This window comes from Anolis carolinensis, unplaced genomic scaffold (assembly GCF_035594765.1).
Source record: "Anolis carolinensis isolate JA03-04 unplaced genomic scaffold, rAnoCar3.1.pri scaffold_8, whole genome shotgun sequence".
In the NCBI taxonomy this organism is placed as follows: domain Eukaryota; kingdom Metazoa; phylum Chordata; class Lepidosauria; order Squamata; family Dactyloidae; genus Anolis; species Anolis carolinensis.
In genome coordinates, this window is record NW_026943819.1 from 26,497,173 (window position 1) to 26,516,844 (window position 19,672).

At 43.1% G+C, this 19,672-nt stretch overlaps 1 protein-coding gene and 1 long non-coding RNA gene across 3 annotated transcripts in view; one reads left to right on the forward strand and one right to left on the reverse strand.

Moving 5' to 3' along the window:
* The window catches only part of LOC103279298 (uncharacterized), an 84,410-nt gene that overhangs the window by 31,148 nt on the left and 33,590 nt on the right, over positions 1–19,672 (forward strand). The gene's annotated exons all lie outside the window — the stretch shown is intronic.
* The window catches only part of LOC100564005 (tubulin-specific chaperone cofactor E-like protein), a 96,305-nt gene that overhangs the window by 21,730 nt on the left and 54,903 nt on the right, over positions 1–19,672 (reverse strand). Inside the window, exons 14-19 of the mRNA XM_003222792.4 lie at positions 14,737–15,149; positions 13,230–13,803; positions 10,876–11,468; positions 7,261–7,834; positions 4,890–5,500; positions 3,696–4,257 (exon numbers count right to left, since the gene is read on the reverse strand). Of these exons, the coding sequence (XP_003222840.2) occupies positions 3,696–4,257; positions 4,890–5,500; positions 7,261–7,834; positions 10,876–11,468; positions 13,230–13,803; positions 14,737–15,149 (3,327 nt within the window). The remainder of the gene's footprint in view (positions 1–3,695; positions 4,258–4,889; positions 5,501–7,260; positions 7,835–10,875; positions 11,469–13,229; positions 13,804–14,736; positions 15,150–19,672) is intronic.

Below are 19,672 nucleotides of genomic sequence, written 5' to 3' on the forward strand. Positions count from 1 at the left end.
CTGTTAAGGATAGGGTGACGGAGGTCTTTCATTCACTGTAAGTCGATGGTAGAAGGTCATTGGAAAAGAGGAAGCCTACATTCCAGACAGATAGACTCAGCTAAGGAAACAGTAGCCTTGGGGTCACAGTACCTGAGCAGAGCATTGGATGATAGAGGAACTTAAAGAACACACATTTACAGGATCACCATAAGTTGAAATTGATTTGGTGGCAGACAACAACTTGCTACTACTATTACTGTCATCATCACCACTACGATTATATTTATCCTGCGTTGAGCTCTTGATTGAGATGCAAAACATGTGCAAGGGTACATCTATCTGCTTGTTAAGCATTTGGTCTTTTCCAAACTCTTTTCAACATTCCTCACTAGCAAAAGCAGCAGCATTATTTTCTCTGACCCCCGTACATTAAAAACAAAAATACTTGACTAGAGGGAACAGCAGGACAAAAGAAATTCATGTATCCATAAAGAGCAATGTCATAGGTCTCTACAGAATGCCAATGAAAGAGTTGAAAGAATCCCACTCTGTTCAACTCAGATTCAGTAACCTAGCTGTCATTGGATTACTTCTTTAGCATTGCCCAGCATTTACTCTTCAAGCCAAGGCTGTTGGGATCTAACAATACCTCTGATTCACCTCTGTGTATTACAGAAATCTATTAAATTCTGTGTGAATATCTCAGAAATGGAACAAACCTGTAACTTCAAATCCTCCTCATTCTCCTCCCTGCTGCCATACTCCTTCTAACAATTGTTATTGGGTCCGTGAATCTCAGGAACAAGGCAGATTTAAACCATCAATTTGTGGATAGAAAATGATTCAGATTTAATTTTTAAATCTTATTAGTGATGAAAATGACTTTTCAATTGATTTGCCAGACGGCCTGCCTGCCGGAGATGCTTTACATCTTCATTTATGAGGAAGGTAATTGAACGATACATTGTAAGCCTATTGACCGCAGACGCAAACCTTCTTTGGGAAGGAAAAAATGGCATGCGCTTTCTCTGCCGTGCATAAACTAATAGCATTTGCATTTGACAAATGAAGAACGACGGCCTTTGGGACTGGAGGTTTCACTGACATTTTTTACGGAACGGTATTGCAAAAAAAGTGTGACTTTACTCATTGAACTATTTCTCCTCCCTCCACAAAGTGGAGCAATTTAACCAACTTTCCATCTTCTGGGGAGCAAAAGACACCTGGAAGGGAGATTGAAAAGGTTTCTTTTTTGGGACCCAAACTCAGAATCCCCAAGTCAATGACACTGGCCTAATGTCTTCAAAAATGTGATTATCCTATGCTCCAATTTCACAGAAGGGGCACAAAAGTTGTGGATAATCCAATGCTGCACCTTCCTGATCATCCCTATCTTGTTTCTAAGCCTGTTTAGCATTCCTCATTGACTTGATTCTCATTTTAATCCATAATTACAATTGTTTGTTTCAGTTATGTGCCATTAAGCTGAATGATTTATAGCAATCTTATCCTTGGATATTCTAGGCAAGATTGTTTCAGGAGCAGTTGGCCATTGGCTTCTAGGTTTAGCCCAAGGCCATCTAGAGGTTTCCAAAGCTGAGGGGGGAATTTGAATCATAATCTTCCCAAATTATAGCCCAGCATTCAGACTGCTACATTACACCAATTCTAAATTATAACTCAATTAGGACAATGCTGCAAAATCAAATATTTTATGGGACCAATACTTGTGATCAGTGTATGGGTTTATGGTGAGTGTATGAAGCTGTACATTGACTGCTGATATCTCAGAAAAATATCTTTCTAATACTCTTATCTCAGTCTTTTCACCTAATATCCTTTAACTGAAAATAGATCCTACATCATACAAAGCTTTTCACTTGCTGAGTTCAGGACTGGTCCACTGTTGGTGATCCATAGGCCAAATCTGTCTCCTCACAATGCATTATTCTTGACCACTGGTGATGTCAGGTGTCCCCAGACTGTCTAGAAGATCACCATGGCCCAGCTCCCACCTCCAGGTCATGCCGGGAAATGACACATTGCAGCAATGAATCCACAGGATTGCCAAAGTCACACCCAAGATGTCATGCGGAGCATTTAAATATGTCAGGTTTAAGGAGCAGCCCATAATTTATCCTCTTGCTGCTCTGGCTCCTTTATGAAATCGGTGACATGAGAGATAATCTCCTGTGACTCCAGTGCACGTCTCTTTTATGTTGAGGCACTTGTTGAGCTATTCTTTTCCGCTGTCATCTATGTCATTGTTATCCAATACTTTCCGTTCACTAATCTTTGTCTCTCCTTCCCTCTCTTTCTCTCTCTCTGTCCCTGGCAATCCTTGGTGCATGACACAATACTCTCAATCCCTTCCCCTATTCCTGACACTTTGCTCATAATCTCTTTCCCAAAAAGGTTAGCATTACATAGCCATTCTCAGTCTTTGATACTAGACAGGGTCTTCTCCCATGATATGAAGGCAAAAAATATGGATACTTTTATCTGCACTTGAAGGATGCTAATTAAAGGACATGGGGAAAATCTACTATGAAGGTCAGATCCAGAGATCAGATACACTTCTAATGCCTCCCTAAGCTATTAATTATGACAAATCTGCTGCTGTAGAGAGGACCATGGAGTGACCAGTAACAAGAAGGATGTGCAAAGGCCATGGGCTAGCCAGTCAAGTGGGAACAGAGATAGCTGACCCATTCAACATCCTCTGCAGAGTATGCTGGAAACTCCAAAGACTTTTCTGCCTTGTGAGTGAGCAAAAGTTTGGACACTTAGAATAAGAATCTATGCCAGGTGTTCAGGGTCCACTACACCTCTGAAAGTTGGACTATGACTCTGGATATGAAGTTCAATTTCTCACTCAGCCATGCAATGAGTCATACATATTCAACTCCAGAAAACCCTGTGATAGGGTTGCCAGCAGCAACAATTTAAAGAAATCTTTAACTAAATTGTGCTTCGGCTAACTTTAGGTCCTTTGGTTATACTCTGTTGACAACAGAGAATCCGGTTTTCTTTGTGGAAGATCCTAGAGATCTGCTAGTCGATTTAATGTGAGATGACAGAACAGCAATTGAAGTAGTGAATGGGGAAAAGAAGGAGGATCCACTGTTGGAAACAGGATGAAGATGCCAGTAAGAAGAGAACTGGGATATGAATGGCTCTAATCTATCCAATTCATTAACATCTGATTTCAGGGAGCCTTTGAACATGGGTGCTTTTGGAGGGTTCACTTGGAAAATTGTCCACGCAAGTGATTTTCCAAACCACTTTTTCCATAGTAGCTTGGATCTGATGCCCTCTTATTTGTGAAATAAGAAGACTGGAGCTGACTATCTCCTACTGCCTTCATCCCATCACTGCTGCCATTATTGATCTCTCTCTTGAATTTGCAAAAATAATCAAACTGCTCTCAGAGTTATCTGTCAATTTGTCTGGTATCCTGGTCTATTTTTCTATCCAAGTAAGTGTTGTTTGCTTTTCAAGATGTTCCACAGAGGTTGCCTACCGCATTGTCACCCACTCAGGTTTTTGAACAGGAGATACCGGAGGGTGAATTTTAATCACGTGTATCACAAATTGTAGCCCTTTCCCATGAAGAAGGGAATAAAAAACTTGTAAAGAGAAATAACTCAATTTAAGAGTAAGATGACATGGGCAAATTTCGTGCATAAAGATATTTTAAAGGTTCTGCTCACCGCACAATGTGTAGTTTCTCCAGCCAGTGATGGCGATCCCTTGGGTCTGGCAAGTACTGGCGTAATTCTGCAGCCAACTGCAAGCAGTCTGCACAGCTCCACCATCGATGCAGGTGTCAAACAGGCAGTTCTTATAGAAGAAGGTGGGGTTGACCTTGCTGTGGCACCTGGAGAAGACCCCACTCTTGCTAGGGATCAAACTGCACAGCTGCTGAGGCTTCCAGAAACCTTCTACCTTGCGACAGGCCGGACACCTGTCCCCACAGCCCACCTGGCAGAAGGGGTCCCGTTTGGCCCAGCTGTGGCCAAACTCATTGATGCTGGAGACAGTGAGGCCTCCAGAGGTCTGGAGGTCATCCTCAGGGATGTCGTTGTATTGTCCACAGAGGCCGTATGTGTTGTTCTGGAAACTTCGAGGAACCGTGACTGAGAGGAAGGTCCGCCAGTCATAGACAACCTTCAGCCCAAAGTCAGTCTCAATGACAATATGGAAGCCAAAGGTAAATATGTTCACTTTCCCTTGACCCAGCTTCAAAGGCAAATAAAGCCTTTCGTTGTTGATCTGCAGAGAGATGCAAAGAGATAATTCAGTGAGGTGAACCTCAGTTAAAGACACTCAGTTTCCTAGTGATCATACAACATGGGAGAACGAAGAGCTCATTTCACCGTTGACATATTTCTCACTTTTAAACACTTTTGGGGGGCTGCACCCCTAACCTCACCACATGTGGAGACCTGGCTGTACTTCCATCAATAAGAAAATAAGAATTTCATCCCTACTGTGGAGTGAGTGAAGTAATAGGTCATGTTTTGGTCTTGTTGCCTCTGAGCTTTTGGCATCATTTTGGCAGCTATCACCCATGGGAGCTTTTCATCTGTATTTTAATATGTATTTATGGAAATATGTTTTAATATGTGTATTTTACAGAGTGTTTGGAAATGATTATGTATTTTGATTATGTGTTTTAGCAATTTTGTAACCCACCTCAAGCCATAAGGAGAGGTGGATAAGAAATAACATCATCATCATCATCATCATTATCATTATCATTTCTACCAGCCTGGATCTTACTCCCTGGGACACCCTTTCCACCTTGGGCACCTGAATGAGGAACACAAACATGTGCACAATGGAAGGGGGCAAATTTTGGTACTGCTCTAAGACCTTGACCACCTGATGTTGGCTTTGCTTACTAGCACCGTGTGTTTGTAGGCTCGATGGATGACGATGTAGTAATTGAAGACCTCCACCTCCACCTGCTTCACCCACAAGGCCAAGGAAGGATCCCGATCCTCACTCTTGGCCGTGACCGTAAACTCTGGAAATATGTCCGGCCTCTCGGACCTCTGCCTATTGATTGTGGTGCAAAGGACCACAGGGCAGCTGCTCTGGAAATCAAATGCAAAGCCATCGAAGGTCAAGTAATGGCCATAGCCAGAGACAATGCACGAGGCGTCAGTCCGTGGATGGCAGGAGTAGAGTCCACTCTCCTCCAGACAGTACTCATCCTCTTTGCAGGGGAGGTTTTCGCAGCGGACGCTATTGTCAGATCCGTTGCAGTAGCAGAAATATTGGCAGTCAATATCCATCCAGAAGGATTGATTGGTGGCAAGCTGATGCCCCTCAAAGCTGCAGCCGCATTCGCTTTTGGGAATACACCTAGTACCCCGGAAAGCAAAGCCTTCATCACATTGGCAACCCTCTGTGCAACTGTCCAGACACACTGGTCCTGTATTCAGGTTTTCACAGGACTCAGAGCAGGTCATACACTCCTCAAAATGGCTGTTCTCAGGGCAGGTGAGAGCTGGAATGAAAGAAAGAAAATGCAAGTCAACAGCTATTTAACTATTTTCTTCTAAACAAATTGGCTCTTCCTCCCAGTGGAAACAGATGGCTTCTATGTCAATGGGATGGCTATGCTCTGGGATATAGGCAAAGCTTTCATTGAGCTATCCAAGGTGCTGATCCTATTATGAGAATATGGTTCAGCACCTTGGAGACTAAATTCCATAGCAGATTAAATGTTAATGGACTAGGATACAGGGAGACCAGGATTTAAATCCTTGCTCAGCCATGGAAATCCACTGGATGACCTAAGGGAAATGACACACTTTGAGCCTTAGAAAATGGCAGTAGTAAACAAGTCTTGCCAAGAAACCCCCATGATAGGCTTGCCTTAATGTTGCCATAAATCGGAAATGACTTGAAGGCATGTCACAACTAAGCCGCACTCCAAATTACATAAATATCTGGCCACAATACTGATCATCCCCCCTACCATCACTATTCACTAACATAACTAAGGCTTCTGTGTTTTGTATGCTTCAGCAATGTGGAGCATTTATGTTTTCTTTAGATTATGATAATCGTATCTCTGGCAGCAAGAATATTACCATTGCTAAACAAAACAGGACGCACATGCACCTTTCTACAAACATCCCTCTCTTTCTCTAGCCTTCAAATAAGCCTCTGTTTTCACAGCTTAAGCCGGGGTCCTGACTGCAATTGAACAATGTGGCACAATAAAAACCTCCTGATGTCTCTTTAAAATGCTGTCTATGAAATTACTTAATTAGCAAAGTACATCTGGAAGTAAACTGCAGCTGTTAAGGAATGAGGCAATGTTGTAGGCATAAAGATAATGCTTCCAAAACACTGTCTTGATACACATTCTATACAGATTAGGCAAATGCCTATCATTATGATGAGCATGTTCGGTTGTGGAGAAGGGAAGATTGTCATAAAGATGGATATGTGTGAAATACAATACTCTAGGAAGCTTCTCTTGGACTTAAAATAGCCCAGTAGCTCCAATGTGATTTGAGCATTAGACTACAACTCTGGAGACCAGGGTTTAATTGGGTTGTGTGTTTTCCGGGCTGTATGGCCATGTTCCAAAAGTATTCTCTCCTGACGTTTCGCCCACATCTATGGCAGGCATCCTCAGAGATTGTGAGGGTTCAATTCCCTGTTCGACTATGAAACTTACTGGGTGACCTTGGGTGAGTCAAACACACTGAGCCCCAGAAAACCACTTGAAAAGTTCACCTTAGGGTTTCTTTAAATTAGAAACACCTGAAGGCACACAACATCAATAGGCTCCAAAAACATGGCACAAGTGCCTCCATGCCCCAAAAGACATTTGGAGTCAATTTTTTTAAAAAAAATCCTGAGGAGCGCTGTGGCCACAAAGCCATCCGGGGATGGCATATGAAACTCATGATTCACACATGGCCCATCAGAAACCACATTATTTAGGTCCTGGTGTGTATAAAACAAAGGAGCCATAAGCTGTAAAAACTTACAGATTTGTTTAAAGGACAGCTGTCTTAAGGCTAGATAAGTGTACAATGCTCTGCTCTGCTTGAATGAGTCCACTTTCTATAATAGGCCTACTACACGTGGAATAAGCTGGTTTCTTATTCAAATACTAACCAGGACTTGCCCTGTTTAGCTTCCAAGATCAGCTGGGATCTGGTCCCTTTGGAGTATTTTGGCCTTCTAGAATAAGACAAGGGTAATAAGAGGGATGCTTTCATCCCTCTTCTGTCAGCAGTTACTTACGACAGAAGTTGAAGCTTCTCCACTGGCCGATGTCCACCTCTGCATTCTTACAGGCGCTTGCATAGCGGGCTACCGAGTCACAAAGCTCTGACTCATTGCCTCCACTTTGGCACAAGCGGAAGAGGCAGGTCCGGTAGTAGGCGGACACGTTCACCACTGAATGACACTCCAGGAAAGAGCTGTTGGAGGGGTCGTTGATGACGCCGCACTTGGAGCGGCTCCGGTAGTACTTCAGGAGCTCCGAGTCATTGTTGCAGGCCTTGAGCAGGTCACCGCATTCTCCATTGCAAATCTCGTTGAAGGTGGTCCAGCTCTCCAGGAAAACCACCAGGCTGTCTGTGCATTTCCCATTGGGGAAGCAAAATTCATCACTGCTGTTTCCATTGAAGTAGCCACAGAGACCCCTGGTACAGTTGAAGTACATGGTGGAAAGGCGAACCTCCAACAAGCCAGAGTCAAAGTACTGGATATGTATGAGTCCTTCTGATTCAACAACAGTCCCATTTTTGCTCCGGTAGATTTCCAGTTGGCCCGAAGGGTGGAAATATGGCAGCTCTGTTTCATATCCATTTACCTATAAATGAAAAGGGGGAGAGACCATAGAATGAGTGCAGAGGAATATTAATTGAATGAGTCAAAGCAGTTTGTGATGTTTATCTACTCCTCTTTTCCTACAAAAGATGAAGCAGAGATGAACAACAGAAACATGTTTGCTGTACTCAGTAGATGCCTAAAATTCTTTTTGGCTGAAGACCAACTGAAAAGCACTCAGGGTCAAGACAGATATTAAATGGAATACAGGTTTCCTACAATGAACAAGGGGATTTCCATAGATATACAACCTCCTTAAGCAAAAGCAGTGCTTTGCATTGTAGTACAACCTTTGCTGTGCCCAGAAAGTTGTGTTGGCAACAGTTGTGCCCTCTCTGTTCCAATTTGGACACCATTATTCCCTTGAAATGACACTGAGATTGCTTGTGTAGTATTCTAACTGTCAAGGTCTTTCTCCATCAAAGAAACTTGGCTCTGCAAAGTAACTTTCATCGCCGTTATGCATCATAGTCTTTGGTAGATCCTTCTCCATTTAATCCTCAAATATAGGTTTCATGTACTGAAACAATGATCTGTAAGACCTCTCCAAATCTCCAAGAAATCACACATCATGTTTTTTATCAATCTATCCAACTCTGCCTTGAACTTAGGGGAACTATTTGCTCCTACAATTGTTCTGGGTCAGTTCCCCTGGACCTCTGTGTTTCTGATACTCAAAAGCCCCTGAGACCTTCATGACAGAAATATGATGGGTCAGAGGCACTAGATTTGATAGATGTCTGTGAGTCGCATTGATCTGTGGAAGATGCCTAGCACAACTATGCATTTAGTGGGACTCCAAGGAATGTAAGCAGCGGGAGGCCATAACGAAAGCTGACAATTAGTTTATGTACAGTCAGTACTCCAGACAAAATGTCATCCCAAAATGTCACCACAGAGCAGTAGGAGCATTGATTTCTAGATACTGGGACAGAATCTAAATCCCTATCCTCCAAGAGGAAAACAAAGACACCATAGTGTTGTCAAGACGAAAAAACTTATGAATGAATAGACAAAGCTATGAGAGGCAATTGCAGTTTGCTTTTCCCTGAACCTACTGGGAAGGAGAAGATTCCATGAACCATTCCGTTCTTCTTCCTTCTGCTGAATGAACTCAATGTTATCTATTTTTTCACTTTGCAGCAATGGAAATGAGCTAAAGACAAAGGGGGAAAGTGGAAGAAGGAGAGAGAAAGGGGCATTTTGGGAGGAGCTGGGAAAAGTGAATTAAAGTGAATTAAGGTTGTTCCTACCAAATCAGGAACATTAGAGGACCCTAAGACTAAACTATCACAGAGTTCTCTTCACATGATTTTTATAGCAGGATTTGCCTTTTCCTCTGAGGCTGAAAGAGTGTGACTTGGCTGGGCCACCCAATGGGTTCCAGTGGGCTGATCTCCAGAATTGTCAGCTATTGAACCACCATACATTTATGGCATTGGCAATTGTAATAGTAGAATTAATATGCGTAAGGCAAGAGCAGGCAATGTTCATTGGTCTGTTTGCCCTGAAAATATTAGAGAGCGAGATCATTGAAGTCTTTCCACCCACAAGGTGGCAATGTTGCCTACGAGGATGAGCCACTTAAGAGGTTCAACTTGCTGTTACATGGCTTTTAATCATTTTTTATTTATACCAACCCTAAGGTGAACTTATCATGGGGTTTTTCTTGGCAAGATTTGTTCAGAGGGGGGTTACTTCTGCCTTCCTCTAAGGATAAGAAACAACCAATGGGTTTCCATGGCCAAGCAAGTATCCGAACCCTGGTCTCCTAGTCCAATACTCAAATCACGACACCATGCTGACTAAGCTTCCATAAATTAAATATGGAATAATGGGACCCCTTCTACTTTTTGTCATGGACCCCAAAGAGCCCAAGTCAGTGTCAGATGCACATCCTTTCATGCCTGCCTCATTGTAGAGGTTTTACACGTTGTAAATGTATTTCCGAAACTTACAACATTTATTTGGCTAGAAACTGCTGCAGAATTAAAACTTAGAGTGTGGGAAACAATGACCCTGTATCCTATTGATTAGTCCTAACATGAGTAGAGCCAGGGCATCAGTTGCTGAATACTGAGTCAACAGTGGGGAAAATTGGATCAGTTGAACGATTTTATTTTTCTTTGGTGTTAATTGCTGTGAAGTCAGCTTGAACATATGGCGACCCTTGGAATGATAAACCTCCAAGGCACCCTCCTATTAACAGCCCTGTTAAGATTTTTCAAACTCAGGGGCATGGCTTCCTTGATGAAGTCAATCTGGCTGTAATGCAACTTTACTTTCCTTCTGCCTTCCACTTTGTTGAGCATTATCACCCCCTTCTCCCAATTAGTCATGTTTTTTCATGATAAATCCAAAATACACTAGGCTTAATTTGGTAATTTTGGCTTCTGAATAGAGTTCAGGCTTGATTTCCTCTAAAACCCATTTATTTGGGGGTTGCTGAACTCTGAAGGGAGGAGAAGATCCTCATTTTGTCCCCTAAAGCCTATAACTTCAACCCTGGAGGTGGGCCTCAAAGATGTTTTGCTACCAACCGATCTAGATATGTCTTTTCTAAAGCAACTAACCCTCTGTAAGAGACACAGCATTATTTTAACCACAAGTAACACAGAATCAAAGGGAGGTTGTTTGATCCCTCCTCTCGGCTTTTTCTGCATCGTCTTTCATTAGCATTAAAATCGCAGGGTGAAATGTGTATCCAGACAAGAATGTCAGCAACAGGGGTGGGTAGCTAATGAGACACTTTGCCTTTCCTATCACACATGATGCTTTGTCTCAGCAGGATTAAGGAAAGAATGAAAGCTTACTTTCATCTTATACTGAGAAATTAAAAGACTCTCAGAGAGCAGGCAACACTTGCAAAAATGTAAGATGATGATGATGATGGTGATGATGATGATGACAGAGCATGATTTGTCTGGTGGGAACCAAGGTTAGATCAGTGGGTTGGCAGGAAACAACAAATACCCCAGGATCCTTTCTCCAAAGTGGTGCAAAACTTCCGGCTGGAGTCCCTACCTTGATTTCTGAGTTGTCTATGCCTCCTATCTTGACCTCCTGGTTGGCAACTTGGATCCTCAGGGTCCGAAGCCAATCTGGGCTGACTTCTGGCTTCTTCTTGCTGATGTCCACTTCCAGATAGTTGGGTCTGTCTGGGCAGGTCTTGATCAGTGTGTAAGAACTGTCTGGTGGGTAGGCGAAGACAGCACCGTCGAAGGTCTGCAGCACGTGGTCCTGAGTGACCAAGCACGATGTCTCCCGCTTAGGATAGCAGCCTTGGTAGCCATTCTCTACTGCACAGACTTCCCCTTCCTCACAAGTGGAATTGAAGCAAGCGATGTCGCCTCCATCCTCACACCAGCACTGCACCACACAGTCTATGGAAGCCCAAAACGATTCACCAATGGCATGGTATCGGCCGTCCACATCACAGCCGCACTGGTGGATTGGGACGCAGAGATCCATGCTGAGGACATAACCCTCATTGCACTCACAGCCTTCAGTGCAGGGTGAGGCACAGGCCAGGGGAGCCGTGAGGTCGGAGCAGGAGGCTGGGCAGCTGCTAGTGCAGACGGAGTAGTGGCTGAACTCTCGGCACTGCACGGCGGTTGCTGGAAAGGGCAGACAAAATATTTCATTACACTCATTCTTTCATGCCCACTATTGTCCCAAAATGTCTCAGGAGGCCTTCTCTCAGTCTCACCACCTTCACAGGCACATCTGGTGGGAAAACAGAAGAGCACCTTTTTGGTAGCTCCTCCCATACTTTGGAATTGATGGCCATGTGGTCTCTTCCAACTCTATGATTCTATGATTAAGGATGCATCTGTACTGCAAAATCAAAATTTTTTGCCACTGCCTTATTTAGCCATGGCTCAGCTCAGTGGAATCATGGGAGATGCAGTTTTACAAGGTCTCTAACCTTCTTTGCCAAAGAGTGTTGGTGACTCATCAAACTGCACATCCAAGGATTCTACTGCATCAAGCTCCATTGCAGTTAAAGTGGTGTTAAAGTGCATTAATTCTTCAGAGTATATGTACCCTATGTCAGGTAGTAAAAAAGTAACTCCAAAAAATAACTGTTTCCAGCTCTGTTTAAAAGACATCTAAGTGCTAGATGGCCATCTACTAGAGATGTTGTGGCAGCAGATTATTAGCATTGTTGTATAAGAAACAAACCGCACAACCTTTGAAGTCCTTTCCAGCTCAGAGATAGTCGAGAACTGCATTCTCTTCTTATCTCTTGTGAAAATAATGCTAAATTAAAAAAAAAAAAAACAGATAGGAGGATTGGTTCTTTTCCTGCCCAGAAGGGTGCAAATCAAGACCACTCCCCTTTTAGTCTGAAGTTATGGAAGCATAAACATATGTGACATGGGCAAAGGATGAGAGAATGAGAACAGAGGAAATAAGAAAACCGCCAAACGCAGCCTGATTTGCCAGAGACTGAAATGTCAGATGTAAATCCCATTGTCTCTTGCTCATATTCAAACAGGGCACTTAAATACCTTTCTGCCCAGCATTGAATCCCACCCCTGGAGCAAAGAATAAGCCAGCGAAGGTTTCCCTTCTAGTTGGCGTTTGCTCACTCTCCCTTAGTTACTTCAAATGTCTCTTTGTCCTTCTGCAAGGGAGAGAAGGAGGAATCAGGTTTCTCAGTGCCAATGCCTGCTTGAATCCCAGGCTTTTCTGCCTCTCCTGACTAAACCCATTAGCATTTTTATTTTGTTTCTCTCAGGGTTTCTTGAAGGCTGCTGAAACCACCTGAGAAAGGAAGACAACAATAGAAAAAAACACACCAAATCAACTGCTCAGGACTCACACTAAGCCTAAGAACATGTCACTGTTTATGGACATAACCATCATAACTAACTATCTAGTGTGTCCTCAGTAGTGGAGCATCTGCCAAGGGTTAGGGGTGTGATGGGAGGTGCCCAATCGCTATCTGTATAACTTTATACAGTTCTCCGAATTAACTGCACAGCTCTTCGAAATTCTATATTTCTTAGAATTCTGGAGATCATGGGTAGCTTTCATGTCAATGGAGGGTTGGGAACATGCTCTGGGTTTTAGTTCAAACTTTAAAATTTATTTCCAAAGTGCTGGAACTGACCTTCGAAATAGGTCCAGTGCCTTGGTTAGTTGCTTTAAAGTTAAGAGTAAAAACTAGGACGGATTCATTACATTGGATCTGTACGTTTATATTACTGGAATCTTCTAGTCTGGCTGAGCAAGGACAAAAGGAACCATGTTCAATTCCATCTTCCTAATAATAGGCCCAATCAAGAGCAGTAGGGGAATGCAACCGAACACTATTCCTTTTTGCAAGGTTTGCATCCCACCTCTGATGCCCCACCATCTGCTATACTTACTACATCCTGCCTGTACTCGCCACTCTCCAATGGGAATCCCCAGGGCTTGACAAACCAAGGCATAGGCTTGGATGGCTTGGCATAGTCCTCCTGTGCCGTTGTCTCGGATGCTGCATAGGTCATAGACACAGCTGTGGACGAATGCCGTGGGGTCCACGATGGCACCACATTCCCATAGGGGCCCCCTGGTTTTGTTGATGAAGCCACAATGGTCGGGGCCAAAGTAAAGGGACTCCATAGCCCCGTCACAGAGACTGCAGTTGTCCAAGCAACCAGGGGAGCACTTCCATTCGGGGTGGTAGACACGCCAGCTCTCTCCCAGGTCCAGCACAGAGGTGGCCATTTTCCCATCTGAGCGCAAGGCATCATCCTCGGGGTTCTTATTATAGTTCCCACAAAGTCCACAAGTGGCATTGATATAGGAACCTGGGACTGAAATGGCCGCGTAATGGTCTCCATCGTAGGTCACCAAGAGGCCAAAGTCACTTTCCACAGCTGTGGACAAACCGCTTTGATAGATTTTTATTGCTCCGAGTTCCAGGACCACAGGGAGAGACATGACCAAGTCATCTATCTGGAGAATTGGGTACAAAAGCTATTGTTAAAAACAAGCAAAATAAAAGACGACAATGTTTATTTGCTGTGACTAGGATCCCATAATCTTTCTGGCCCAGTTTGGTAGAGACTGTTAATGCATGTTGGCCCATATTTCCCACTATTAAAATGTCTCTCTTTTTCCCACATTCCCTTTCTGTGCATACTTTATTTCAATTCCAGTAAACTAAGTTTATTTAGGGAGATTAGGTTGGCTCCCTCTCTATCTTCCTTCAGGAAACAACTGAAGACTTGGATGTTTCAGCAGGCTTTCGGAGATAGTCATTAATTAATCAGACCCAGAGGGTTTTTAATAATCTATCCTGTATTTATTATGGTCTTGCCTTTTATGTGTTTTTAATGTAATTTTTTATCCTGTATTGTTGTTTTAATTGATATATTGCATTACTGTTTTATCTGTTTTTGAATTGTGATTGTATTGTGTTGCTTATGTTTTGTCCTTGTGTTGTTTGGGCCTCTGCCCCATGTAAGCCACCCCGAGTCCCCACGGGGAGATGGTGGCGGGGTATAAATAAAGTTTTTATTATTATTATTATTATTATTATTATTATTATTATTATTATTATTATTATTATTATTATTTATTCAAACTTATATGCCGCCACTCCCCTAGGGCTCAGGGCGGCTTACAAGAACAGGCTAAAATCTAAAACAATTTAAAAATAGCAGTAACAGAAATCAAAATTCAGAGTACAAAAATATTTGTGTTCAGTTGGAGGGAGGAGAGAACTGATGAAGCCTTTTCCTTCCCCATTACAATGTTTGCCTACTCTCTGGACAAAGAAACAGACACCTAGAACACCAAGCATCTCAATCAGGAGAACAATCCACAGGAAGAGTGCTACGGCTGAGAAGGTCCCTTTCCATTATGAAGTAAATGGCTGAACCTCACCATAATCTTTCCAAAGCTGCCTTTGGGAATGATGATCTTGTGTGAATAAACCTCCACAGAGATGTCCTTCAGCCAGGAGACCGAAGAACCACCTCGATTCTCATTCTTGGCTTCCACACTAAAGAAAGGCAGGTTGGACCCCGGCCAACATTGCCTGGCCAGAAGGTAGGAGCAGGAACCCTGGAAGTGGAAGAGGAAACCGTCGAAAGTGTGGTAGTGGGGGTCTCCAAACACCACGCAAGTGCTGCTTTCCACTGGGACACACTGGTGGAACTTATCCTTTGGCTCGCAGATTTCATAAGGGCCGCAGGAAACCTCTTGGCAGAAGATCTCGTTGTTGAAATCCAGGCAACGGCATTTGGTGGAGCAGTTTGCATTTTCCCAGAATATCTCTCCTTGACGGAGAAACTGGCCTAAAAATAAGATTTAAAAGCAGACAAACAGACACCCTATGATAAGTTTTCAGAGCTCAGCAGATCTGAAGCACACCTTGTTACAGCACAGTCCTTATCAGCAGCTTCCTTTGAGTTTGGGAACTTGATTTGAGCTTGAAAGTATCAGTAATAACAAAAAGACACTAACAAATGCACACATGGATAAGCTGAGGTTTTGTTTTCTGTCCCATGCTTGAAAAAGAGGATGATAGTGGCAGCTGGGAATTTGATTTATATAGCCATGAATCCAAAGCTGTAGATCTTCATTTTTTGAGAAAATACAAAAGCTAACTATTGTTTGAATGTACTCTATGACCCCATGTCCACTGAGGCTATGTTTCTGGATGTTGGGTGGATACACAAAACTGCAAATCATAGCAAACCATATGGAAATGAAGGACTCTCATCCCAATCATACCATAATATTATGTTGGGGATCTAGAAAATGCCTTGAGAGGACATACACTGTTGGATGTAGACAAATGAAACCATGCTGGTCTCACAGATCTTAGAGTCATTCATACAATAAATATTTGGTGTTGTATGCCTTCATGCCATTGCCAACTTTGTATGATCCTAATGTGCACTCATCGTGGGGTTTTCTTGGCAAGATGTGTTCAGAGGGGTTTAGCCTTTGCTTTCTTCTGAGGATCAAAAGTATGACTTGCCCAAAGTCGCATAAAAAAATACCCAACCTCTACCCCTAAGCTACAAATATAACTACCCAAGTGTGCGACTTTCGTACAGAATTGTCCATCAGCACTTTTAAAATAATAATAAAAAAACCCTTCACTGGCATATAATGCAAGATTGAATCTCAAACCCTGTTGGGTTTTCTCAGGCACGCCACTCCTACCTTCTCCAGCGCAAGAGGAGGAAAATGAAGCATGTTCAAATCACAGTGCATTGACCACAATTAAGCTGCAGTGAAGGCAGCTGGCACCTACAAATTACTAAATCCGTGCAGCGTGAATTACATCTCAAATGCGGTGTTACTGCTGTTAACTGAATTCTAATAACAATGGGTGAGTTATGTTTGCTACTCAAGGGGCATTAATTTGCAATTGCTTAGTTAGGCTCGTTTTCCTACGCTCTGAAGTCGTGATAATTAAACATCAAGGAGCGTGATTCCGGAGCAACAAAATGTGTAATGATAGTCACGCAGTGGTACTCAATTTTACCTAAGGTTTATGCACACATTCAGATATAATACACACAGACATGCCATACACACATACACATTTACTTTAATTGGGGCATGGTGGAGAATGCTGCTCATTGTAGCATTCTCTCTCCATTTCCTTCTCCCATTAGGCATCAGGGCAGTAGGGCTTTAGACAGTATAATGGTTTTCTGCATGACTCTACCCTACAGTTTCTCTCTAGAACTTTCCCCATGTGCTCAGTCAGTAATTGTAATGGTGATGGCCTCTAATGTAGAGAGGAGCAGTCAGGCCCAGCTCCATTGTACTTTGGCCCAAAGTTGGGTGGGTGAGAAAAGCTTCTCTGGACTCTAAAGGAGAGAAGAGCAGCCAGGTATGGCTCTATCATGCCTTGGCCCAATGGCTGGTGAGAAGGGCTCCCCAACTGCCATTGCGTTTGAGAGAGAGAAGAGCAGCTAAACAGAGGTCAATTGCACCTTGACCCAATGCCTGGTGAGAAGGGCTCCCCAACTGCCATTGCTTTGGACTCTAAGGGAGAGAAGAGCAGCCAAGCAGAGATTCATTGTACCTTGACCCAATGGCTGGTGAGAAGAGCTTCCCAACTTCCATTACTTTGGACTCTGAGAGAGAGAAGAGCAGCCAAGCAGAGGTCCATTGCACCTTGACCCAATGTCTGTGGAGAAGAGCTCCCCAACATCATTTGCTTTGGACACTAAAGGAGAGAAGAGCAGCCAGGCACAGCTCCATCATGCCTTGGCCCAATAACTGAAAAAGGTTCCCCAACTGCCATTGCTTTGGACTTTAAAGGAGAGAAGAGCAGCTAGGCACAGCTCTAATAGCTGGTGAGAAATCATCCCTCCTTGTTTCAACTTCCATTGATCTGGACTCTAAAAGAGTGAGGAGCAGCCAGGCACAGGTCTATCATGCCTTGGTGCAATAACTGATTGGAAATCGCCACTCCTTGTTCCAGCTGCCAATGCTTTGGCTTCTGAGGGAGAGAAGAACAGTCAGACACAACTCCATTGTCCATTTGCACTATGGTTATTGAGAGGCCTTCCCTCCATGTTCCAGCTGCCATTGCTCTGCACTCTAAAGGAGAGAAGAGCAGCCAGAGCCAGGTCCATAGTGTCTTGCTCAGTGACTACCGAGAGCCCTCCCTCCATATTCCATTGATCATTGCTTGGCTTTTGGGGGAGGAAAGAGCAGCCAGCATCTGCTGAACTTAATCATTTTCTCTACTGCCATCTTCCCATTTTTCTTGTGTGTCTTGCCTTATTTAGACTTTAAGTTGGAGGGCAGGGAACTGTCACATTAATGATTTATACGCCATCTTAGATAATCTTTGGCTAAAGAGAAGAGTATAAATACTCTATAAGGACTTTGGCTAAAGATGAGAGTTTAAATACCCTAAATGAATGAATGGTTATCAATGTGTCGATGTCTCTAAGCAACCAGATTCGATTGACCACAGAGATATCCAAGTATGTAAAGCTGTATAAAGACACCTCTCTCTTATCATCTCTCACTCCCTCCTTCATCCAGGATAGTGACACCCAACTGTGTTGAGCTCCTCCTTGATTTGAAGCTTTCCTTTAGTTAGTCAGGTTTTAAGCAATCTGTATGTGTTCATTTGAATGCACATTCAGCAACAGTACTTACAGTATCACCAACTCACATCTGTCCTCTCTGAATTTTTGAGGTTCTCCCATTAATTCTATGTCATACTTTTGCCAGAAGCTACCATAGAGGTGCACCGGAGGACATAGCAAATTCCTAGATTGGGTAGCTCCCTAGGAATTTGCCCCATCCTCTAGAATACCTCTATGGTAGCTTAAGTGGGTTAGCCACAGTTTCAATAGAATTTGCTCTCATCCATGGTTTCCTGTTTCCATAGTAAGTTTGGGAACACATTTCTTGCAGATGAAGGAGTTGTACTGTACATTTCAAATTAGCTAGTAAAGTAGTAGTTATGTAATTTGCATGCTGCCTGTTTGCCTTATTTGGTGAAACGAGTCCTAGAGGAACACAAGAGGTTCGGCACTTTCTCTTGCAAACTCTGCTGGAGAAGACAGACTCTTAATTGAACAAGTTTTCATTTCCTCCAAAAAGGGGGCTAACACAGTGGGAATCCACTCGTAATCCAACAGGGTATCGCTTGATTTCTTCTTCTTAATGTTCTTTGATGTCTAATTACCACTGTTTCATAATCCAAAAGTAGACGAGTAAAACATTTGGCAGATCTGAATTTTAATCGTTATGCATGGTTGCCTGGAGCTGCCTCCCTTTACCTGAAATCTCAAGATAAAAACATGAGAATGCAATGATGTCACTGAGCACGCCCTTGTGATGCCATCTGGCTTGGGGATTGTGATAGGTGTTGTCCAAAAAAGCAACTCTCCTGATCCATAACAGTAAGATATTGACAAGACATAAGGGGTGTAGAAAAAGGTGACTGAATGATCAGAGGTCTAGATATAATGGATCCCTCTGAGAATCAGTTTAGGCCAGTGGTTCTCAACTTGTGGGTCTCCTGATGTTTTGGCCTCCAACTCCCGGAAATCCTAACAGCTGGTAAATTGGCTGGGATTTCTGGAAGTTGTAGGCCAAGACAGATGGGGACCCACAGGTTGAGAACCATTGGTTTAGGGAGCTGGGTATTATTTGTTTGGAGAAGAGAAGGTTAAGAGGTGACATAATGGTCATATCTGAAAGAAACTAGAACACAATTGACTCAAATTATAGGAAAAGAGATTCCACCTCAACTTTAGGAAGGGTTTTCTGATAGTAAAAGCTGTTTAGTGGTGGAACATGTTGCTTTGGATGGTGGTGGAATCTCCATCATTGGAAATGTTCAAACAGAGGCTGGATAGCCATTTATGGAGAGGGCTTGGATAGTGTCTTCCTACATGGCTGAATGGGGTTGGACTGCATGGCTTTTGTGTTCTCTTCCAACTCCATGATTCTGTTCTTAAGAGGAGAACAGAGCTCTCTCGTGAGCAAAAGGAATCTCTTTACATTTCTGAACCACTAATGCTATAATCTCTATGCAGCCGAGTCCCAAAGGGATCACAGCAATAGCTCCGCTTCCCGTTACATCGAGTCTCGCACAAACATTTTATACTAAAATTGGAACAGGGAGGCCCGAGACGTGTCTGAGATCCATAATTCAGGAGCTGAGAAAACTGTGATCAGGCGTAGAATCTTTTTATTGCGGTGGCATTTCCAACGCAGCAGCAAGCTGGCTTCTTATCAGCAGAGTGTTGCATTTGTAAAGATAAGATTAATAGGATCCCTATCAGAGCTGGTGTTTTAAAAGCCTAACACAAGAGGCCCTTAACTT